The sequence below is a fragment of the Salvelinus fontinalis genome, chromosome 23 (assembly GCF_029448725.1).
Source record: "Salvelinus fontinalis isolate EN_2023a chromosome 23, ASM2944872v1, whole genome shotgun sequence".
Classification (NCBI taxonomy): Eukaryota; Metazoa; Chordata; class Actinopteri; order Salmoniformes; family Salmonidae; genus Salvelinus; species Salvelinus fontinalis.
Window position 1 is genome coordinate 21125555 of NC_074687.1, and position 25419 is coordinate 21150973.

Genomic DNA, 25419 nt, shown 5'->3' on the forward strand with positions numbered 1-25419 from the left:
TCAGCCAGGAGAGGCACAAAGAGCTCTGCCTCTTACACTCTCTCTCTCTCTCCTATAATCCATAATGGATTGGAGTGTTGTAACGTGACAAAAGGTGTAGATGAAGGCATGTGCGTGTGTACACCTGCGTGTGTGTGTGTGCGTGTATGGCTCATTCATTAGGCTGTGTGTATTGAACAGAGAGAGAAAGAGGATCCAGAGACAGTCCCATCACTGGCTAATCACCCACATACAGAGAGGAGAGGCCAGACATGGACAGAATCCACATTTTTATTTATTTATTTTATTTCACCTTTATTTAACAAGGTCGGCCAGTTGACATTGTCATTTACAACTGCGACCTGACCAAGATAAAGCAAAGCAGTGCGACAAAAACAACAACACAGTTACACATTGTTTTATATTTTACCTTTATTTAACAAGGCAAGTCAGTTAAGAACAAATTCTGCCCCTGCAGCCATAAGAAGTTAACACATTGACCAACGAAGTGTCGGATGTATACAGAATGGTGTCGTCTGCTTAGAGATGGATCAGAGAATCACCAGCAGCAAGAGCGACATCATTGATATATACAGAGAAAAGAGTCAGCCCAAGAATTGAACCCTGTGGCACCCCCATAGACACTGCCAGATGTCCGGACAACAGGCCCTCCGATTTGACACACTGAACTCAATCTGAGAAGTAGTTGGTGAACCAGGTGAGGCAGTCATTTGAGAAACCAAGGCTATTGAGTCTGCTGATAAGAATGCGGTGATTGACAGAGTCGAAAGCCTTGGCCAGGTTGATGAAGACGGCTGCACAGTACTGTCTTTTATCGATGGCGGTTATGATATTGTTTAGGACCTTGAGCGTGGCTGAGGTGCACCCATGACCAGATCGGAAACCAGCTCGGAGAAGGTACGGTGGGATTCAAAATGGTCGGTGATCTGTTTGTTAACTTGGCTTTTGAAGATTTTAGAAAGGCATGGCAGGATGGATATAAGTCTATAACAGTTTGGATCTAGAGTGGCTCCCCCTTTGAAGAGGGGAATGCAGCTTTCCAATCTTTGGGGATCTCAGACGATACGAAAGAGAGGTTGAACAGGCTAGTAATAGGGGTTGCTACAATTTCATATTTAATTATTTTAGAAAGGGAGGGTCCAGATTGTCTAGCCCAGCAGATTTGTAAGGATCCAGATTTTGCAGCTCTTTCAGAACATCAGCTGTCTGGCTTTGGGTGAAGGAGAAGCAGGGGGGCTTGAGCAAGTTGTTCTGGGGGGTGCAGAGCTGTTGGCCGGAGTAGGGGTAGCCAGGTGGAAAGCATGGCCAGCCGTAGAAAAATGCTTATTGCAATTATCGATTATCATAGATTTATCGGAGGTGACAGTGTTTTGTAGTCTCAGTGCAGTGGGTAGCTGCAAGGAGGTGCTCTTATTCTCCATGGATTTTACAATGTCCCAGAACTTTTTGGAGTTTGTGCCACAGGATGCAAATTTTTGTTTGAAAAAGCTAGCCTTAGCTTTCCTAACTGACTGTGTTTATTGGTTCCTGACTTCCCTGAAAAGTTGCATATCGCGGGGGCTATTCGATGCTAATGCAGAACGCCACAGGATATTTTTGTGCTGGTCAAGGGCAGTCAAGTCTGTGGTGAACCAAGGGCTATATCTGTTCTTAGTTCTAAATCTTTTTGAATGGGGCATGCTTATTTAAGATGGAGAGGAAAGCTCTTTGAAAGAGCATCCAGGCAACCTTTACTGACGGAATGAGGTCAATATCCTTCCAGGATACCCAGGCCAGGTCGATTGAAAAGGCCTGCTCATTGAAGTGTTTTAGTGAGCATTTGGCAGTGATGACGGGTGGTTAATTGACCGTGGACTCATTACGGACGCAGGCAATGAAGCAGTGATTGCTGAGATCCTGGTTGAAGACAGCAGAGGTGTATTTAGAGGGCAAGTTGGTCAGGATGATATCTATGAGGGTGCTCGTGTTTACGGATTTAGGGTTGTACCTGGTAGGTTCCTTGATAATTTGTGTGAGATTGAGGGCATCTAGCTTAGATTGTATGACTGCCGGGGTGTTAAGCATATCCCAGTGTTGGTCTTCTAACAGTTTGAACTCTGAAGATAGATGGGGGGGGGGGGTCAATCAATTCACATATGGTGTCCATGGCACAACTGTGGGCTGAGGGGGGTCTATAACAAGCTGCAACGGTGAGAGACTTGTTTCTGGAAAAGTGGATTTTTAAAAGTAGAAGCTCAAATAGTTTGGGCACAGACCTGGATAGTATGACAGAACTCTGCAGGCTATCTCTGCAGTAGATTGCAACTCCGCCCCCTTTGGCAGTTCTATTTTGTCGGAAAATGTTGTAGTTGGGGATGGACATTTCTGGATTTTTGGTGGCCTTCCTAAGACAGGATTCAGACACGGCTAGGACATCAGCGTTGGCGGAGTGTGCTAAAGCAGTGAATAAAACAAACTTAGGGAGGAGGCTTCTAATTATAACATGCATGAAACCAAGGCTTTTACGGTTACAGAAGTCAACAAATGAGAGCGCCTGGGGAATAGGTGTAGTACTGGGGGCTACAGGGCCTGGGTTAACCTCTACATCACCAGAGGAACAGAGGAGGAGGAGGATAATGGTACGGCTAAAGGCTATAAGAACTGGTCGTCTAGTGCGTTCGGAACAGAAAGTAAAAGGAGCAGATTTCTGGGCGTGGAAAAATAGATATAAGCATAATGTACAGACAAGGGTATGGTAGGATGTGGGTACAGTGGAGGTAAACCTAGGCATTAAGTGACAGTGAGATAGGTTTTGTCTCTAGAGGCACCAGTTAAACCAGTTGAGGTTACCACATTTGTGGGGGGTGGAACAAAAGGGCTATCTAAGGCGTATTGGGCAGAGCTGGGGGCTCTACAGTGAAATGGGACTAATCACTAACAAAAACAGCAATAGACAAGGCGTATTGACATTAGGGAGAGGGATGTGAAGCCGAGTGTTCATAGGGTCCAATGTGTAGCAATAGATGAGTCAGGAAGCCGATTCAGTAGTCGTTACTACGCTAGGCGAGCTGGAGACCTGGCGATTCTGACAGCTAGCGGGCCGGGGCTAGCAGATGGGCCTCCGGCGACGTCGCAACGGAAGAGCCTGTTGAAACCACCTCGGACGATTACGTCGGCAGACGGATCGGCGGGGCTCCATGTCGGCAGTAAAGGGTCCAGGACAATTGGCAAAAGAGGTATTGTAGCCCAAGAATTGGCTGGTGGACCTCTTCGGCTAGCCGGGAGATGGGCCTAGCTCGAGACTAGCTTAAGGCTAATTGGTGCTTGCTTCGGGACAGAGACGTTAGCCAGGAGTAGCCACTAGGATTGCAGCTAGCTACCTGCGATGATCCGGTGTAAAGGTTCAAAGCTTGTGGTAGGAATCCGGAGATGTGGTAGAGAAAAAGCAGTCCCATATGCTCTGGGTTGTAATCGCGCTGTGCAGACTGGCAGGTATTGACCGAGCTGAGGCTTGCTGGTGTCCGAGTTAACGGTGAAGTGGCTAACTGACTATTATGGGGGTTCCGGTTCTAAAGTTCTAAAGTATAAAATAGCAGATCCGTACCACATTGGGTGAGGCGGGTTGCAGGAGAGTATATTCAGTCCATAGATGGAAAGTGAGATTAAAATATATATGAAATTTATACGGAAAAAACTATATTTACACGGAAAACTATAGTACCTCCCCATTTTGGCCTGATTGCTTCAGTTTCGTGCCTAGTGATTACGACCTAGGCTGTGTTTGTTGTTGAACTCTAAGTTGAGGCAGTGTCCTTATAAAGCAGGTCACAGCTCCTTGAGTTTACAGTCAGCCCAGCTCTGATTTCACAATGAAATATACTGCCGCTTCATTGGTCAGCGAAGGCCAGATTGCCACTGGCCTTTTTGTGGCATCTGCTTTCCACTCTATTAGGGATGAGCTGTGTGTGTGTGTGTGTGTGTGTGTGTGTGTGTGTGTGTGTGTGTGTGTGTGTGTGTGTGTGTGTGTGTGTGTGTGTGTGTGTGTGTGTGTGTGTGTGTGTGTGTGTGTGTGTGTGTGTGCGTGCGTGCGTGCGTGCGTGCGTGCGTGCGTGCGTGCGTGCGTGTGTTACGAAGAGGATGCAATGTCTGTGTGTAAGTATGCGTCAGTTAGTGCCAGACTGTTAGCTGTTAGGCTCAGTGTTATTTACAGACAAGCGGCCAGCATGAAAGCTCACTATTTGTGTGTTTGTGCGTGTAAACAGTCCCCCCATCCACCTCAAAGCCATACGGCTGCTACATAGTTAACCAAATAGCTATCTGCATTGACCCTTTTTGCACTAAGTTTTTGGACTCTTCGCATACGCTGCTGCTACTGTTTATTATCTGTCACTTTATTCCTAGTTAAATGTACATATCTAAAAGCACATCGACCCGGTACTGGTACCCCGTGTACATAGCCAAGTTATCATGACTCATTGTGTATTTATTATTACTTTTATTATTACGTGTTTTACTTTTCTATTCTAGCACTATTTCTGTATCTCTGCATTGTTGGGAAGGGCCCGTCAGTAAGCATTACACCTGAAGCATGTAACAAATAACATTTGATTTTGAACAGTCGCCCCCTCCCCTATTCCCATAACACTTCCCAACATAACTAACCATACCAGGCAAACAGCAGTCTTTGAACCTTGCCTCGTGACTGTCTTTTCTCAGGAAGTCTGTTTAAAGTCTTTATTACAGCCGGAGGTTAGCACCTCTCTGAGTGAGCCAGGCAGAGAGAAGCGGAGCAGGAGAGATGCACAGAGCTCACCGCCGCTCGTCATGTGGAAATGAATACTGTAAATAAAACGGCAGTGCCGCCGTATGCGGAGTGCATCTGTAATTGGAAGCCCAGTCAGAGGTGTAGGCAGTGAAGGCTGTGCTAACAATGTTTGCTCCGTCTTCTCTCTCTTCTGTCTCAAACGGCGCAGGAAGAGCGAGGGAGGGGAAAGGCGATGCTTTTTTCGTCTGCTGGAGAGAATCTTAATTGGCTGTGTTTTTGTCGTGGAGGTGAAACCAAGGGGAGAGGAGGAGGCTGGAAGAGTGGTGCTTTACTGTGGGCATAGCTGACTCGTTGTGTTATCCCCCCTTTCTCTCGTCTTGCCTCTCTCTCTCTCTCTCTCTCTCTATTCCTCCAATGTGAGGCAACCGGCATTAAAGAACAGGATGTGGTGGTGAAATGCTATGAATGTTATATGCTCTTATTTAAAGCAGGTCTCTAGCCCAAGCAGCTAGTCATGCCCTCGTGCGTTATATGAGGATAAGGGAACAGCTAAATCAGAGTTGATGACTCTCTGTCTGTCTGTCTGTTTTTTTTTATAGATTAGATTCAACTTTCTCCTTGAACAATTACAAGTACAGTACAACGAAATGCAGTTAGCATCTGACCAGAAGTGCAAATAAAAGAGAAACAATTATGTACAATGTATGGGATGTGGGATGTGGGATGTGGGATGTATAAATGTGCAATGAAGGCAAATGGCAAGTCTAAATGTGCAATGAAGGCAAATTGAAAGTGCAAGGAGGCATGCAACTGAAATACAGGGATAGCAGCAATGTACTGTGCATGTACAACTGAATAATGTCCTTAATCAGACTTTGCAAAGCAATATCAGAGTCCAATTGTACAGCAAAAGAGTGCAGTGCAACAAGGTCCCTGAGAGGGAGTACTAAGTGGTAGGATATGGCTAATTTCTTAATTTTATCTTTATTTAACTAGGCAAGTCTGTTAAGAACAATTTCATATTTTCAGTGACAGCCTTGGAACAGTGGGGTAACTTGTTCAGGGGCAGAATGCCAGATTTTTACCTTGTCAGCTCAGGGATTCGATCTTGCAACCTTTCGGTTACAAGTCCAACGCTCTAACCACTAGGCTACCTGCCGCCCTAGTGCCATGTCACAGAGTTCAGCAGGGTTACAGTAGCTGGAAAGAAACTGTTCTTGAGCCTGCTAGTGCGGGAATGCAAACAGTTTGTGTCATGGATGTGAAGGATCCCTGATGATGCCGCGCGCCCTACGCAGACACAGCTTGCGCTGGAGGTATATGATGGCAGGGAGCTGGGCACCAGTGATGTGCTGGGCAGCTTTTAGACTTCCTGTAATCCTTCCTTGGTTTTCTTTGCATTGAGGACTAGGTTGCCACCCCGCTTCCCTCGTCTTTGTTTACGATCTTGATGCCGCCTCCGGGCGCTTCCTCTCTGCGATGTTTCAGTATCCCGGGGCGTCTTCGCAATCTCCAGTGGAAGTTGTTAGTTGTCAAAAACTTTCTTTGTGCGTTGTGTTCCAATATCAAGGAGATCTTGTCGGCTATATAGAGTGTACATCAGGCTGTACTGAGTAAATAAACTAAGAACTATTAAGTAAATTACTGCTAATTCGCAAAATCTGGGTACACGCCGAGCCTCGGGTTGTACACGCGCCGCCATGATCTGGGGTGGGATCTGGGGGTTAGTAGGGATGACAATTTTCTCTTATCTCTTTGCCCCTTCCTTCCCCCACTCGCTTCTAACCCGCCTCCCTCCCTCCCCCATATTGGAACTTCAGCATCCATTAACATTCTCTTTTGATTAGGGAGTATAAAGATGTGTTGGCACATTGATATGTGCTCTCTGGAGACAGGTAGAGCTCAACTCTGCTTAAACAGCTTTTATCTCCCTCTCCCACCCCCAGATCGGGACTTCTCTATCCAGGTGAGCACGGAGCGGCGGTCCTTCACGGCGGGCGAGCCGCTGGAGCTGCGCTGCACCATCGATGCCCAGAGCGTGCCCGAGCGCTTCTTCTCGGTGTCGTGGGTGTTCAGCAGCTCGCCGGTGGCTGTGATAGGGCCCAGCGCTGTGCCCGTCCTGGGACTCGACTACGTGGCGCGCGAGGCCGCTGGTCACATGACTGTGCGCAAGGAGAGCCCCACTGTGCACTTGCTTAAGCTGCAGCACCTCCGACCAGAGGATGCTGGGAAATACATCTGTAGGGTCACGGAGAGGGAGAAGACACCCACCGGGGACTTTATAGATCGGAGCAAGAGGTCACGCAACGTCCAGATCACCGTCCAGCCCATCAGTGAGTATCAACACGGCACCCTATTGGCCCCTGGGTTAGTAACCAGACCTCCCATTAACCACTTTGTCAGTTAAACCAGAGAATTTCAAACCTGGGTCCACTGAGGTTCTGCAGGGGGTCTGAGAAATTAGTATACATTTGGGGGGGGGGGGGATTTTATATGTGGAAAATGTATATTTTCTGAATATCGTTAGCTGGATAGCATTTGTATGTCTCTGCGTCCAGTATAAACGAAGTTAGAGGTAGTATCACAAGCCAATGTTAACTAACATTAGCCCAGTGATTGTGGAAGTAGATAAATGGCTTCATTGTCAAATTCTCGGAAATTGCAGTCATAGGAGGAAATTGCAGTCATTGGAGCTAATTACAGTTTTTTTATTGTATAAAGTGGTAATTTCCCGGGATGTAAAAACAATATGTGTCAACTTAAATGACCAAAACCAGAGAGAAAGCATGCAGAAAAGATATTGAACTATATATATATATATATCTATATATATATATATCATTTAAGTTGACACATATTGTTTATATATTTATATATATATATACTTTAATAATACCATCTTTGAGAACTAACAATCAAATAAAAGCTAGCCCTTCAGGGAGAATCGAAAATGTTCTCTACGCCACCAAGATACCTTTATAGCTAATAGAATATGTTAGAGTTTACACTTCCTCTTCCAATGAACTGTGGGGAGGTCAAGATAATGAAAATGTCTACCAAATCTATTCATTTAATGTTGATTACTTCTCCTTGCCATTATCATTCACCTTTAGTTTTTGCTAACACATGATGAGGGTCCCTGGGTTGCCGGTTTGCCTGGGCATGAGGTCCCAGCATCTAATTGTCCCTTTGATATTAGTATTCCTTTTTAATGATATGCATGATGTATTCTCCCAGAGCCCAATCTGTCTCTCGGTCAGATACCTATCTTCCCAGATAACAGCAGCGCCTGAGACACTCTGAGAATAAAGGCATTCTTTATTCTACCATTATTTTCTGTGTCAGTGGATTGCTAAAGTTTGTTAATGCAGTATTAGGGTCCTTCACATTCCCTCAGCTCGAGGCTGCGAGCGAAAGCTGCTAGCTTGGATAATGGAGAAAGCTGGCGAGGAGGATGGAGGACGCTGAGCTAACAGGCGTGAAATGAGAGTGTGGAGAAGGAGAGAGGGAGAGAGAGAGAGAATGGGGCCTACCTCTCCAGGGCCCACTAATGTTCTGCTGGGGCCGAGGGACTCAGCTGGGCTTTCAGAGGGGTGGCCGCTAGGGATGTGCTGGAGCACAAGCTAATACAACACCCCCAAAAACTTGCAGGAAACAATGTTCTCTTCCTCTCTCTTTCTGTCTACTAGTGAAGTAACTCCCCTCTGGTCTTCAGCTCTATAACCCCTCTACAGCACCCTCCCTCTTCTCTATCCCTCCTCTCTATCCCTCACTCTTTCTTTCACTCTAAGGGCTGGTCTTGAATCCTAAATCCAGCTGCTACCAGCGTTAAAACACAATAACAACCCACCCCAACTCACCCTACATAAATCAAATTAAATGTATTGGTCACATACACATGTTTAGCAGATGTTATTGCAGGTGTAGCAAAATGTTTTTATCACATTTTTGTAATACGGTAATAACACAAAAACATTCTGGGCTAATAATGTAAGAAATAACACATAAAAAAACTAAATACTGCAAAGTTGCCTAGGGGCTAGAAGCATGGCTGCCCTATCTATCGGTAATCAAATCACATTTTATCGGTCACATACACATATTTAAGGTGTTATTGCGTGTGTAGCGAAATGCTTCAATCGTTCAGTTTTCTTTAAACAGCCACTACAAACTTCAGCTAACTTTAGCCACAACAACCTAACAATCAATGGAAGTAATAGGGGCATGTGAGCATTTTTTAATGGCCAATTGACCTTTAAGCAACATCAAACCAAATATGGAGTTGATTTGAATTGATTTCAGGTGATTTGGATTTTTTTTTTTACATGCTCACATTCTTCCATCACTTCAATTTGTTGTTAGCTTGTGGTAGCTAAGGTTAGCTGAAGTTTGTGGTGGCTGAACCATGGATTACAGTTTTCTCTTGGCCCAAAGACTACTTTCAGGATGAGGGACCATCTAACATCAAGTTGTGAAATAGTGACCTACTCCTTTAAGCAAGCACCCCCAACCTCATCCCACTCCCGCCCAAAACTGTCCCCAAACAAAGCCCCTCTGCCCTCCACATGGCTCCAGTAATCCCCAAAATGCTCCCTAATGGGACCTTTTGTTTCCCTAACAGAGGTTTAATGTTCTATAAAAGCATTTTGTGGAGTTTTTACAGTGTAATAACCATGATTACAGCAGGGAGGGAGGTCAAAATGTACCGGGCTGCAGGCAGCGAGAAGAGAGGCATGGGGTCAAGGTGACTCCCCTATACAGACAACACCCCCGACGCACCTACCTCTAGTTACCACCACTTGTATCTGGGCCAATTAGACGGTGGCCTCTGTGTAGCCCTGATTGGGGTGATGGGTGATGGGGGAGTATGGGTTAGAGAGGGGTGAGAGCGGGAGGTCAGGCAGAGGGAACAGAGAGCTGTAAACAGTGCTGACAAATCGGTCCTGATGGATGAGTTTACCTTGCAGGGGAGAGGGGTCCTGAAGCGCTGCTATGAATTACAAACACACACAGGGAAAGAGAGAGAAAGAGAGAGAGATAGAGGGGGGGAGCGAGCGAGAGTGGGGCAGTAGACGGAAAGGAACAGAGATAGAGAGGGGATTAAAGAGGAGGGGGGAGGAAAAACACACAGCGAAAATATAGAGGTGTAAAGAGAAAAGAGAACAATGAAGTTCAGAAAGGGAGATGGGGGAGACAAGTTACAAGTGGGAGACATAAAAATGAAAAGAGGAAAAAGATCTGAGATTTGAAGAGAGAAGGAAAAAAACAGGCAGGTTTGAAGAGGAGAGAAGCTGCCCTCTGCCTGCTTAACCATGTGTGATGTTCACGCACATCCACATTGACACTTAGAGCTGAGAGATGGAGAGAATGTATAATGTATTTAACACTGAAAAAAGCTGGGGTGAAATCAAAAGACGGAGGGAGGAAAAGAAACGGATGGAGGCCTTCCTTTTGTTCATCTAAGTGTGAAAGGCTGCTTCATTCTGTATTCTCCCAAGAGCTTGTTAGGAGGGGTGGTTAGCTCTGAGAAAACCTCTGACGGCAGAGAGAATAAAATGGAGAGAACGAGGGAGAGAGCGAAAGAGGGAGAGGGAAAGAAGCCTTCCCTGTGTCTCTCGAGACTAAGCCCATCACCCCGAGGGTTAAGGGGGTGTTTTGGCTGGGCAGCGCTCCACCAGGCTCTGCCGTGTGTGAAAGAACGTGATGTGATGCGAGAAGGAGAGAGGGGCTTTTTAAAGCACAGAGGACGGACGGCTGAACACTTTTATCCTTCTATCCTGCACTTTCTTCTTCTGAGGAATTCCTCAGACGCTGAGCCGTGTGATCTCAGGGCCGGCCCCGGGTGGACCGGGGGTAGATGCTGCATTACATTTGGTGTCAGAAGCGGGATCTGCTAACCCCCACGCAGTCCACTGGGGTCTGTGTGTGTCTGACATTCTCTCGCTCTCTGCTCAGGTGCCCCTAGGCTAAAGTAGAGTGATCATCTCCAGAGACACACATGCTGCTGTGTCATACATACAGTACCAGTCAAAAGTTTGGATACACCTACTCATAGTAACCAAAAAATTGTTAAACAAATCTAAATATATTTTATATTCTTTAAGATAGCCACCATTTGCCTTGATGGCAGCTTTGCACACTCTTGGCATTCTCTCAACCAGCTTCACCTGGAATGCTTTTCCAACTTTTGACTGGTACTGTATTTGCTGAACAAAAATATAAACGCAACATGCAATAATTTCAACAATTTTACTGAGTTACAGTTCATATAAGACAACAGTCAATTTAAATTAATTAATTAGGTCCTAATCTATGGATTTCACAATACTGGGCAGGGGCGCAGCCATGGGTGAGCCTGTGAAGGGCATAAGCCCACCCACTTGAGAGCCAGGCCCAGCCAATCAGAATGAGATTTCCCCAACAAAAGGGCTTTATTACAGACAGAAATGCTCCTCAGTTTCATCAGCTATCAGGTGGATGAATTTTCTTGGCGAAGGAGAAATGCTCACTAACAGGGATATAAACAAATTTGTGAAGACAATTTGAGAGAAATATGCTTTTTGTGAATATGGAACATTTCTGGGATCTTTTATTTCAGATCATGAAACATGTGACCAACACTTTACATGTTGCGTTTATATTTTTGTTCAGTGTATATATACGTTTTATTGTCACACACAGTGGCAAGAAAAAGTATGTGAACCCTGTGGAATTACCTGGATTTCTGCATAAATTGATCATCAAATTTGATCTGATCTTCATCAAAGTCACAACAATAGACAAACATAGTGTTCTTCAACTAATAAAACACAAATTATTGTATTTTTCTTGTCTATATTGAATACATCATTTAAACATTCACAGTGTTCTGATTTTCTGTATTATTCTGTATAGATTCAGTGAGTTTACAAATAACAAAACATTTATACTTATTTAATTAAGTTATGCAACACCCAGTTCCCCTGTGAGGAAAAAGTAATCCCCTACCCTTCACACCACCACCACCATGCTTGACTGTTGGTATGAGGTTCTTACTGTGAAATGCAGTGTTTGGTTTTCGCCAGACATAATGGGACCCATCTGGTCCAAAATGTTGACTCAAGTTTTCAAAAATCACCTGGATGATCATCAAGACTCTTGGAAGAATGTTCTAAGGACAGATGAGTGTGGTGGCATTTTCCTTTATTACCAAATGAGGAGAGTTACAAACTACATAGCCTCCTGGGTGGCGCAGTGGTCTAGGGCACTGCATCGCAGTGCTAGCTGCGCCACCAGAGTCTCTAGGTTCGTGCCCAGGCTGGGCTGGGTTTGCGCCCAGGCTCTGTCGCAACCGGGAGGTCCGTGGGGCGATGCACAATTGGCATAGCGTCGTCCGGGTTAGGGAGGGTTTGGCCGGTAGGGATATCCTTGTCTCAGTATGTAAAATGTAATAAAATGTAGGCACTCTACTGTAAGTCGCTCTGGATAAGAGCATCTGCTAAATGACTAAAATGTAAATATAATGTAAATGTACACACCAGTCAGAGTTATACTTAAACTTCATATTTTTTAAGCTTTAGCCTTTGACTTTCAACAATTCACTATCAATAATGAATTTTGTGTCACTACAGAAAAATACAAAGATCTTTTATAGCCAAGATACACCCCTCTCAACTTACATGATGAACCACAGATCTTAGGAAGTCTTCACAAAGGGACTTTTACTTGAGAAAGGAGTATCCCTTAGCCAGATAGCATTCGCTATAAATTATCGCTCAGTTTGGTCTCTAAAACGAGGTTCTAATCTCGTTCCTGGTACTTCATAGTACAAAAACATTACCTCATCCAAGGCATAACTCAATTGTCAACTCTAGAGACTCCCATCTCAAGTAAACCCCCTCTTGACCCCACTCCTGGCTCTTGACCCCACTCCTGGACAAGCTCACTGAGGGGACTGAGCTTCTAGGTCATACACTATCCCAGGATAAGCGCACAGACATTGTGGAGACAAGTAATTGGTTCCACATTAATCACGCCATCCCTTCACATGGTTTAAGAATAGGTAAAGACACATTCACATATGAAGACAATGTTCCATTCTGTCCTCTTCCCTTTCTGATATTCTGCATAGCACCAGGGACATGTGAAAGACAAGCCTGACCTCTCCCCTCTCTGGGCCCCAAGTGACTGAGCCCTAGCTGAGAAGGGAAAAGTGCAACTGCCAACACTATAGTCAAAAAGAATACATTCTAATGACAAGTATCTCGCATAAGAATATTATATGAATAAAACATCTTATTTATCTATGTTACCCAACTAATTCTGATTCATCCGCCACATGAGTCAATAGTATACCTTTTTGGATGAGATGGGTCCCATTATTCCTGGCAAAAACCAAACACTGCATTCCACAGCAAGTACCTTATACCAACGGTCAAGCATCAAATCAAATGAAATCTTGTTTGTCACATACACATGGTTAGCAGATGTTAATGCGAGTGTAGCGAAATGCTTGTGCTTCTAGTTCCGACAATGCAGTAATAACCAACGAGTAGTCTAACCTAACAATTTCACAACAGCTACCTTATACACACAAGTGTAAAGGGATGAAGAATATGTACATAAAGATATATGAATGAGTGATGGTACAGAACGGCATAGGCAAGATGCAGTAGATGGTATCGAGTACAGTATATACATATGAGATGAGTAATGTAGGGTATGTAAACATGTAAAAAGTGGCATTGTTTAAAGTGGCTAGTGATACATGTATTACATAAAGATGGCAAGATGCAATAGATGGTATAGAGTACAGTATATACATATGAGATGAGTAATGTTGGGTATGTAAACATTATATTAAGTGGCATTGTTTAAAGTGGCTAGTGATACATTTTTTACATACATTTTTCCAATATTAAAGTGGCTGGAGTTGAGTCAGTATGTTGGCAGCAGCCACTCAATGTTAGTGATGGCTGTTTAACAGTCTGATGGCCTTGAGATAGAAGCTGGTTTTCAGTCTCTCGGTCCCTGCTTTGATGCACCTGTACTGACCTCGCCTTCTGGATGATAGCGGGGTGAACAGGCAGCGGCTTGGGTGGTTGTTGTCCATGATCTTTATGGCCTTCCTGTGACATCGGGTGGTGTAGGTGTCCTGGAGGGCAGGTAGTTTGCCCCCGGTGATGCGTTGTGCAGACCTCACTACCCTCTGGAGAGCCTTACGGTTGTGGGCGGAGCAGTTGCTGTACCAGGCGGTGATACAGCCCGGCAGCATGCTCTCGATTGTGCATCTGTAAAAGTTTGTGAGTGTTTTTGGTGACAAGCTGAATTTCTTCAGCCTCCTGGGGTTGAAGAGTCGCTGCTGCGCCTTCTTCACCACGCTGTCTGTGTGGGTGGACCAATTCAGTTTGTCTGTGATGTCTACGCCGAGGAACTTAAAACTTACTACCATCTCCACTACTATCCCGTCGATGTGGATAGGGGGGTGCTCCTTCTGCTTTCCTGAAGTCCACGATCATCTCCTTTGTTTTGTTGAGTTTGAGGTTATTTGTTGAGTGTGACGTTATTTTCCTGACACCACACTCCGAGGGCCCTCACCTCCTCCCTGTAGGCCGTCTCGTCGTTGTTGGTAATCAAGCATACCACTGTAGTGTCATCTGCAAACTTGATGATTGAGTTGGAGGCGTGCATGGCCACGCAGTCGTGGGTGAACAGGGAGGACAGGAGATGGCTCAGAACGCACCCTTGTGGGGCTCCAGTGTTGAGGATCAGCGGGATGGAGATGTTGTTACCTACCCTCACCACCTGGGGGTGGCCCGTCCGGAAGTCCAGTACCCAGTTGCACAGGGCGGGGTCGAGACCCAGGGTCTCGAGCTTGATGACGAGTTTGGAGGGTACTATGGTGTTAAATGTTGAGCTGTAGTCGATGAACAGCATTCTCACATAGGTATTCCTCTTGTCCAGATGGGTTAGGGCAGTGTGCAGTGTGGTTGAGATTGCATCGTCTGTGGACCTATTGGGGCGGTAAGCAAATTGGAGTGGGTCTAGGGTGTCAGGTAGGGTGGAGGTGATATGGTCCTTGATTAGTCTCTCAAAGCACTTCATGATGACGGAAGTGAGTGCTACGGGGCGGTAGTCGTTTAGCTCAGTTACCTTAGCTTTCTTGGGAACAGGAACAATGGTGGCCCTCTTGAAGCATGTGGGAAGAGCAGACTGGGATAAGGATTGATTGAATATGTCCGTAAACACACCAGCCATCTGGTCTGCGCATGCTCTGAGGACGCGGCTGGGGATGCCGTCTGGGCCTGCAGCCTTGCGAGCGTTAACACGTTTAAATGTTTTACTCACGTCGGCTGCAGTGAAGGGAAATCCGCAGGTTTTGGTAGCGGGCCAGTCAGTGGCACTGTATTGTCCTCAAAACGAGCAAGAAGTTGTTTAGTCTGTCTGGGAGCAAGACATCCTGGTCCGCGACGGGGCTGGTTTCACCAATAGCATGGTGGTGGTAGTGTGATGGTTTGGGGATGCTTTGCTGCCTCAGGACCTGGACAACTTGGCTTAACAGAAGGAACCATGAATTCTACAAAATCAAGTCTACATGAAAATGGTTAAAAAGCAACACATTTTTAGTTTTGGATTGGCTTAGTCTAAGTCCAGACCTAATCACAATTGAGATGTTGTGGCACGACAAATGTAGCTGATTTAAAACAGTTCTGCATGAAAGTGTACACCAAAATTCCTCCACAGCAACGTGAGAGACTAATCAACAACTACAGGAAGCGTTTGCTTGGAGTAATTGCAGCTAAAGTTATTGAGAGTAAGGGGGCAATTTCTTTATCCCACAGGAGAATTGGGTGTTACATAACTTTGTTTATTAAATAAATGAAATAAGTATGTAATTTGTTATTTGTAACCTCAGGTTCCCTATATCTAATGTCAGGTTTTGGTTGAAGATCTGATAACATTCAGTATAAAAAATATGCAAAAGTAGAGAACAGTTGAAAGGGGACAAATACTTTTTCACAGCACTGTACATGCATAGGCTAGTCAGTATACTCCAGATGCCATACCGGTAGATACAATACTGCCCGTGTCTTCTATGAATTTATTTTATGAAAAAGCATGAGCTGGCGCACACCTCAAAAAGTTGGTAGAGGTGCAGACTTTTATTTGTTGTATTTATTTAACCTTTATTTAACCAGGAAGGGCTCATTGAGATTTAAAATCTATTTTTCAAGAGCGTCCTGGCCAAGATAGGAAGCACCAAGTCATTACAAAAATTACAGACAAACAGCATGAAAAACTACAAGTTATCTAGTAAAAACCATAGAATTCACAAGAGTATAACAAAAATCAAAAACAGCAAATTAAAAACATTGACAGGTCAGGGAATCAGTCTCAAGATCATTCATCAGTGATTTAAAAATACCAATCGGGACAAATACTTCCAGTTTAAAAGTATTTTCTAAGGCGTTCCAAGACAGAGGCAGAGTACATAAAAGCCCTTTTACCAAATTCAGTTCGGACATTTGGAACAGTTAGCAGGATAAAGTCCAGCGAACAAAGAGAGTACCCACCACATTTCTGAACAATAAAAATGCCCAAATAAAAAGGTAGTATACCCAAAATGGCTTTGTAAATAAAAGTATACCAGTGACTGAGCCTATATGTGACTAGAGAAGGCCAGCCAACCCTGGTATACAAAGTGCAGTGGTGCGTAAGGGTTTTGCAGTTTAAAATAAATCTCAAAGTGCCATGGTAAAAAAGTACAGAGCCTTGGGGCACACCATTAAAGACAGACAATTTAACAGACATAAGCCCATCAAATTGAGTGCACTGAGTTCTATCCGACAGATAGTTAGCAAACCATGCAACTGCATGCTCTGAAAGACCTACACTCGACAATCTCTGCCTTAGTATAGCATGATCAACAGTATCAAAGCCTTAGAGAGATCAATAAAAAGTGAGACAGCGCTGTTTTTTGTCAAGGGCTTCAGTGATATAATTTGAAACCTTCATGGCTGCTGTAATTGTGCTATGCTTCTTCCTGAAGCCCGATTGGTACATTGATAAAATAGAGTTAGTAAATAAAAACTATTTTAGCTGTTCACTCACAAGGGTTTCAAGTATTTTCACCAGGGGTGACAGCTTTGAGATTGGCCTATAAGTATTTAAAAGAGTTGGATCTCCCCCTTTTAAAAGTGGTAGGACAAATGCTGATTTCCAGATTTTCGGAATTTCATAACATTCCAGGGTTAGATTGAACAGATATGTAAGTGGCCTACTAGACTAACGATGAGTAAACTGTAGGCTATAAAAATAGAGTTGCAAGCTCCTATCAGGTATGAAGGTAAGACCCAGAGGCAGACCACGTCGAATAAACAATAGTTGAATATTCCAACAGGGTAGGCAATAGACAGTTCAAGGCAGGCAGAGGTCAGTAATCCAGAGGGGGGCAAAGGTATAGGTCGGCAGGCAGGGTCAGGCAGGCGGGCTCGGAGTCAGGACAGGCGGGCTCGGAGTCAGGACAGGCGGGCTCGGAGTCCGGACAGGCAAGGGTCAAAACCAGTAGGGTGAGAGAAGAGAGACTGGAAAAAGCAGGAGCTGAGACACAAAACGCTGGTTGACTTGAACATACAAGACGAACTAGCAACAGACAGAAAGAGAACACAGGAATAAATACACAGGGGATAATGGGGAAGATGGGCAACACCTGGAAGGGGGTGGAGACAATCACAAAGACAGGTGAAACAGATCAGAGTGTACAAGCTCCCAGTAATTAATTGGGTAAACCACCAGCAAGCTCCCAGTAATTTATTTGTGAAACCAACACCAAGCTCCCAGTAATTAATTGGGTAAACCACCAGCAAGCTCCCAGTAATTTATTTGTGAAACCAACACCAAGCTCCCAGTAATTTATTGGGTTAACGACCAGAGAGTTCCCAGTAATTTATTAGGTAAACCACCAGCAAGTTTCCAGTAATTTCTTGGGTTAACCACCAGCAAGCTCCCAGTAATTTATTGGGTTACCGACCAGCAAGCTCCCAGTAATTTATTGGGTAAACTCCCAGTAATTTATTGGGTAAACCCCCAGCAAGCTCCCAGTAATTTATTAGGTAAACCACCAGCAAGCTCCCAGTAATTTATTTGGTAAACCACCAGCAAGCTCCCAGTAATTTATTTGGTAAACCACCAGCAAGCTCCCAGTAATTTATTGTGTAAACCACCAGCAAGCTCCCAGTAATTTATTGGGTAAACCACCAGCAAGCTCCCAGTAATTTATTAGGTAAACCACCAGCAAGCTCCCAGTAATTTATTAGGTAAACCACCAGCAAGCTCCCAGTAATTTATTGGGTAAACCACCAGCAAGCTCCCAGTAATTTATTGTGTAAACCACCAGCAAGCTCCCAGTAATTTATTGGGTAAACCACCAGCAAGCTCCCAGTAATTTATTGGATAAACCACCAGCAAGCTCCCAGTAATTTATTGGGTAAACCACCAGCAAGCTCCCAGTAATTTATTGGATAAACCACCAGCAAGCTCCCAGTAATTTATTAGGTAAACCACCAGCAAGCTCCCAGTAATTTACTGGGTTACCGACCAGCAAGCTCCCAGTAATTTATTGGGTTAACGACCAGCAAGATCCCAGTAATTTATTAGGTAAACCACCAGCAAGCTCCCAGTCATTTCTTTGGTTAACCACCAGCAAGCTCCCAGTAATTTACTGGGTTACCGACCAGCATGCTCCCAGTAATTTATTGGGTTAACGACCAGCAAGTTCCCAGTAATTTATTAGGTAAACCACCAGCAAGCTCCCAGTCATTTCTTTGGTTAACCACCAGCAAGCTCCCAGTCATTTACTGGGTTACCGACCAGCAAGCTCCCAGTAATTTATTGGGTTAACCACCAGCAAGCTCCCAGTAATTTACTGGGTTACCGACCAGCAAGCTCCCAGTAATTTATTGGGTTAACCACCAGCAAGCTCCCAGTAATTTACTGGGTTACCGACCAGCAAGCTCCCAGTAATTTATTGGGTTACCGACCAGCAAGCTCCCAGTAATTTATTGGGTTACCGACCAGCGAGCTCCCAGTAATTTACTGGGTTACCGACCAGCAAGCTCCCAGTAATTTACTGGGTTACCGACCAGCAAGCTCCCAGTAATTTATTGGGTTAACCACCAGCAAGCTCCCAGTAATTTACTGGGTTACCGACCAGCAAGCTCCCAGTAATTTATTGGGTTACCGACCAGCAAGCTCCCAGTAATTTACTGGGTTACCGACCAGCAAGCTCCCAGTAATTTATTGGGTAAACCACCAGTAATTTATTGGGTAAACCACCAGTAATTTATTGGGTAAACCACCAGTAATTTATTGGGTAAACCACCAGTAATTTATTGGGTAAACCACCAGTAATTTATTGGGTAAACCACCAGTAATTTATTGGGTAAGCCACCAGTAATTTATTGGGTAAACCACCAGTAATTTATTGGGTAAACCACCAGTAATTTATTGGGTTAACCACCAGCAAGCTCCCAGTAATTTATTGGGTTAACCACCAGTGTTTCAGCATCACTGTGCCCGTGGTTTCTATGAATTTTTCAAAATAAGAAGCCTGGGTCTATTATTTCATTTTTATATTCAGCATTTATTTCTGAGGTTTGGATCAATTTTGACTGATTTGTTTATTTTTCTCTCTCACTCCCTCTCCCTATTCCTCCACTCTCCCCCTCCCTCTCTCACTCCCTATTCCTTCACTCTCACTCTCACTCCCTATTCCTCCACTCTCCCCCTCCCTCTCTCATTCTCACTCACTATTCCTCCACTCTCCTCCCTCCCTCTCCCTATTCCTCCTCCCTCCCTCTCCCTATTCCTCCACTCTCCTCCCTCCCTCTCCCTATTCCTCCTCCCTCCCTCTCCCTATTCCTCCACTCTCCTCCCTCCCTCTCCCTATTCCTCCTCCCTCCCTCTCCCTATTCCACCACTCTCCTCCCTCCCTCTCCCTATTCCTCCTCCCTCCCTCTCCCTATTCCTCCACTCTCCTCCCTCCCTCTCCCTATTCCTCCTCCCTCCCTCTCCCTATTCCTCCACTCTCCTCCCTCCCTCTCCCTATTCCTCCTCACTCCCTCTCCCTATTCTTCCACACTCCTCCCTCCCTTCCCCCACTCCTCCCTCCCTCCACCAGAGAGTAACGTCACAGTGTCTTTGTCCAGTAACTCATCGGAGGTCCAGGAGGGGGACGTGGTCCAGCTGACCTGCTCCATCCACTCCACCACTGGTCCTCTCTCGGTGGCCTGGCAGTGGAGTGAGAAGCAGGGCTCCACCCCTCCCCAGAACCTGGCCTCCGTAGACCGCGACGGGACCGTCCGACCAGGCCCTGGGTACCGTGAGCGCTCCAGCTACGGGGAGATCCGTGTGGAGAGGGTACAGGAGGACATTTATACCCTGTCCCTCTACAACGCCCTGCCTGGGGACGAAGGGCTGTTCCGGTGCACGGTCACAGAGTGGGTGGAGGCCGGGACAGAGTCCGAGCAGAGTTGGCAGAAGATAGGGGAGAAGTCAGCTACTAAGGCCATCACTGTTAAGACCGTGGGTGAGTGTGTAGCATGGCGTCGTGACTCAGGAAGATACAAACACATATACCCACATACACCATCACTGTCACAACATTATGCAAGGGACCCTCACACAGAATACAGTATACACACACACATCAAGGTCATTTTGTCATGACAAGTTGTAAGCTTTTGCAACAGGCGAACATACCCTCATACACACAAGAGCATAGCTGTGAAGACAATTCTTTAGCTTTTCCCTGGAACGAGTACACACACACGTCAGGCCATCAGTGTGTAGACAATTGGTAAGCGTGTGCAGGGGGATGTCAGGAACACACAGAGAACAGTTTATGCCGTAAGAGATTGTGATGACTAGCTCATTTAGGGTCTGGAAAACAAAGCACGCTTTATTCATGTAGGTATGAATATCCCCCCAAGGGGTATGTGCCACTACAACACATGCACACACACACATGCAAACATACACACACACACCATGCTGACTTCAAATGTAGTTTTCCTTTTTTATGATATTATGCTCAATGGACACCACACACACAATCTTGACTTGAGACACACATTCCACTACTTGCGTACACACAGATTAGCCAAAATGATTAGAATGTAAATGCAGTTGTAAATGTGTTTAGCAGTGGGCAGGCTTTTCTCTGTCAGTGCTGAGTTAGGCTGAACATCCCTGGTACAGGCTGACTGAGAGCACTGGAGTGAAGCACTGACTGAGGCACTGGGGAGCCAAGGGCTCAGCACACACACAGCGAAGGGATTAGTCCCTGCAGCAGAACTTTGTGGTGCCGTAGAGGGAGAGACAAGATGTCAGCTTTTTAACTGGTCATTTGTTGTGTTTTAGCAACTGATGAATTATGTAGACTATGTAGATCTTGGGGTTTGTTATCGTTCCGACACGTTTATTTTCATTTTCATTTGTGTGTGTGTGTGTGTGTGTGTGTGTGTGTGTGTGTGTGTGTGTGTGTGTGTGTGTGTGTGTGTGTGTGTGTGTGTGTGTGTGTGTTCGCTCGTGCCTGTTTGTGTGTACTAGGGATGGGCATTTGAAATGATTTCAGTATTCTAATAATATCATGATATCTGGATAGTCGAAATACATGTGTTTTACAGAAAAATTTATATTTTTTAAAACTTCAATGGAGACTTGCTTTCGCAGCTCGAGCACTGAGGTATAATAAGAACTGGAAACTGCGTCCAAGATGTCTGACCATTGTTTTTAAGGTTATCTACTCACAGTCGCGTATGCCGATTCATCGACCGTCTATATCCGGATTGCTTCCGGTTTATACAGACCAACATCACATGCGCATTTGCGCTCGATTGAGCAGCAAAGACGTCATCCAAAAATATGGCTGACATTGGATATGAAATGTTAAGTGTGAGTGATGGGGAAAATGGTGGGGGGAAACCTCATTGACAATAATTTGAATAATTCAATGATGTTCTGTCCACAAAAGTGATGACTAAAGTGTCTTATTAGGAATGTTCTAATCTGACTTCAATATGTGCCCGTCTATGGAAATAATTTTTTCTGGGCCGTGTGTCAGTTAAACTGCAGTACCGAAGCAAAACTGTGGGAGCAGTCGAAACCGTGCTTCTAGACTAGAACCCTGGCCCCTTGCTCGAGAGAGTCGGGGTGATGGGTGAGATGTGTGTGGCAGAGAGGGAGATGGGGAGGGAGAAAGTAGCCAAACTGACTCGCTTGTTAGATAGACTTGTTGCTGCCATAGGTTATCTATGTCACGTCCTGACCATAGTGCTTATGTGTTTTGCTTGTTTTAGTGTTGGTCAGGACGTGAGCTGGGTGGGCATTCTATGTTGTGTGTCTAGTTTTGTCTGTTTCTGTGTTCGGCCTAATATGGTTCTCAATCAGAGGCAGCTGTCAATCGTTGTCCCTGATTGAGAATCATATATAGGTGGCTTGTTTTGTGTTGGGATTTTGTGGGTGGTTGTTTCCTGTCTCTGTGTTTTCTATGCGCCAGCTAGGACTGTATCGGTTTGCCACATTTGTTATTTTGTAGTTTTGTAAGTGTTCACGTTTTCGTCTGTTTATTCGTTTAATTAAAGATGTTGAACACGGAATACGCTGCGTCTTGGTCCAATCCCTGCTACACCTCCTCTTCAGACGAAGAGGAGGAAGGCTGCCGTTACAATCTATCATACCATCAGGTAGTGCCCTTCTTGACTGCATTGTTGTAAAGAAGCTACAGTAGATGTGTTTTGTCCTATATTTTTATTTAAGATATTTTTATTTCTAATCCCAGCCCCCGTCCCTGCAGGAGGCCTTTTGGTAGGCCGTCATTGTAAATAAGAATTTGTTCCTAACTGACTTGCCTAGTTAACCTCTACCGAGCACCTACCCCGGGTCCGGGAGCACCCCCCACCCCCCCCCCCCCACACTGATTAGCATCGCTAGCATAGCGTCACAATTAAATAGTAGCATCTAAATATCATTAAATCACAAGTCCAAGACACCTAATGAAAGATACAGATCCTGTGAATAAAGCCACAATTTCAGATTTTTTAAATGTTTTACAGGGAAGACACAATATGTAAATCTATTAGCTAAACACGTTAGCAAAAATCACCATTTTTCTTGTCCACCATTTTCTCTCAACACCAGTAGCTATCACCAATTCGGCTAAACTAAGATATTGATAGCCACTAACCAAGAAAAAACCTCCCCAGATGACAGTCTGATAACATATTTATGGTATAGGATAGGTTTTGTTAGAAAAATGTGCATATTTCAGGTAGATGTCATAGGTTACAATTGCACCCACCGTCACAAATGGACTAGAATAACTACATAGAGCAACGTGTTTACCTACTTACTAATCATCAAACATTTCGTAAAAATACACAGCATACACTAATCGAAAGACACAGATCCTGTGAATACAGACAATATTTCAGATTTTCTAAGTGTCTTACAGCGAAACACAATAAATCGTTATATTAGCATACCACATGTTCAAACATTACCAGAGCATAGATTCTAGCCAAAAAGAGCGATAACGTCAACATTGCCAAAATATATTAATTTTTTCACTAACCTTCTCAGAATTTTTCCGATGACACTCCTGTAACATCACATTACACAATCCATATAGAGTTTGATCGAAAATGTGCATATTTAGCGGCACAAATCGTGCTTACACAATGGAAATACTGTCCAACTACTCAAGCAATCTGCCCGGCAGCATCATGATAATACAACTATTTTTATCGAAAACTATTCATAAACTTGACTAAAAAAATACAGGTTGGCCATGAAATGAAAGATGCATTAGTTATTAATGCAACCGCTAAGTTAGATTTTTAAAATTAACGTTACTAGACATACAGTGTGCGTTACAGACAGACTAGTGCCGCAATAACTGCGTCACCATTTACTATTATTGAGTTTACATTTTTCCACATAAAAATGGAATAACATCATAAATAGCTCTTACTTTTCGACGAGCTTCCATCGGAATCTTGGCCAAGTGGTACTTTTGTCCAAAAGAATCGTTGCTTGGTTGTAAAACGTTGCATTCAACTTCTGATATAGCAGCTAACTATAGCTAACAATTGCTAACATTAGCTAACGTGTCCAAATCCTCAATACGCAATACTGAGGAAATTCCGAAAAATAGCAATATACTCGCATAATCTGATATAACTCGGTTTCAAATAGCTTCGTTATGATGTTTCTAACACCTATATCAAATTAAATTACAGACTGATATATCTAAAGTTCATTACTGACCGCTCGAAAATGGCATGCCCAGGTCTCTCTCTGCGTAAAGTTCAACGTCGAAAAGATGGCGTACCTCACTCCTTGGTGTTTTATAACCTCTGAGAGATACCTAGGAAGCCCATTCCACTTCTCATTGGTTACTGGCATCCAGGGGAAGGCGGGTGCAGTTCGTGTCGTTCCATAGGATATACACACCCCTTTAAACTGAACTGAGATCAGAGCTTCGCTCTCAGACCTTCGCAAAACCTGTCATGGATTTCGCTGTAGAAAAAGTTCTGTTCCACTCAGAGACATAATTCAAACAGCTATAGAAACTAGATAGTGTTTTCTATCCAATAATAACAATAATATGCATATTGTACGATCAAGAATTGAGTAGGAAGCCGTTTCATCTGTAGAGACAATTATGCTAATTTGTCGCAAGAAGTTAAATCGCAAGAAGTCGCAAGAAGTTAAATAAAGGTTAAGTAAAACATATAGCCAGCTAAGCTAGCCAGCTAGCTATCTAAAGTAGTAAGGCTAATTGACGCTATTCTGCTGCACTCTGAATGGAGTCTAAATCAACTCCATTCATATGAAACAACAGCCTACCTGTTGGTTGATCATTGTAGCCTACTCCTTCGCATTTAACTAACTTCATTCTGTCATTTTTATTCCAGAAATCTCCCACTTCACTTGCTAGACATGGAGCCTCTGACTGTGGTGCCGCTTTATTTGACCGACAATAACAACAAGCTACATGTGTGAAACGCGTGTAGGCTACCTGTATGTCTTTTTTATGGGCTGCACTCTTCTCAAAAATAAATACTCTCCCAAGTAATCCAATACTAATATCTGTTCGGATCTTCGAATATTCAAATAATCCTACCCATCCCTAGCGTGTACATGTGTCCTCAAGATGTTCCTCCCTCTGGCCTTCCACTCCTCTTTATCACAATGCGTCTTTTTCCACTGTGGCTGTCTGCCCTGTGGGGATTAGTGATAGTGTGCTCTGAGTGTTGACAGGGAGCTGGTTTCATCTGTAGCCTAGTAAACTGCGAGTCGTAGTGGGAGGACCACGCAACATGTCATCGTGTGACTCCAAGTTTACTTCGACATGATGGTTATTATATCAATATTTGTACATAAGCATTTCCACTGACATTTCTTGCATAATTAATTTTACAGACACAAAAAGATCCAACCTTGTCTAGCGTATTTTCCTTTGTCGACATTTGAAATTAAGGATATCTGATGGTGGAGTGAAGTACCGGGTAACCTCTCCCACCTCTTTCTCTTCTCTCTAAGTGGTGTGGTGTAGGTGTATGTTGACCCTATTATCTGAACCAGAGTGACTGTTGTTATCTTAATGAGGAAAGTTTGGATTGGCTAGAGAAGCA

The 25419-nt window shown here is 44.4% G+C and overlaps 1 protein-coding gene across 1 annotated transcript in view; it reads left to right on the plus strand.

Moving 5' to 3' along the window:
• Positions 1-25419, plus strand: part of LOC129821005 (immunoglobulin superfamily member 3-like) — a 205895-nt gene that overhangs the window by 120682 nt on the left and 59794 nt on the right. The window contains exons 4-5 of the mRNA XM_055878203.1: positions 6691-7077; positions 19902-20309. Of these exons, the coding sequence (XP_055734178.1) occupies positions 6691-7077; positions 19902-20309 (795 nt within the window). The remainder of the gene's footprint in view (positions 1-6690; positions 7078-19901; positions 20310-25419) is intronic.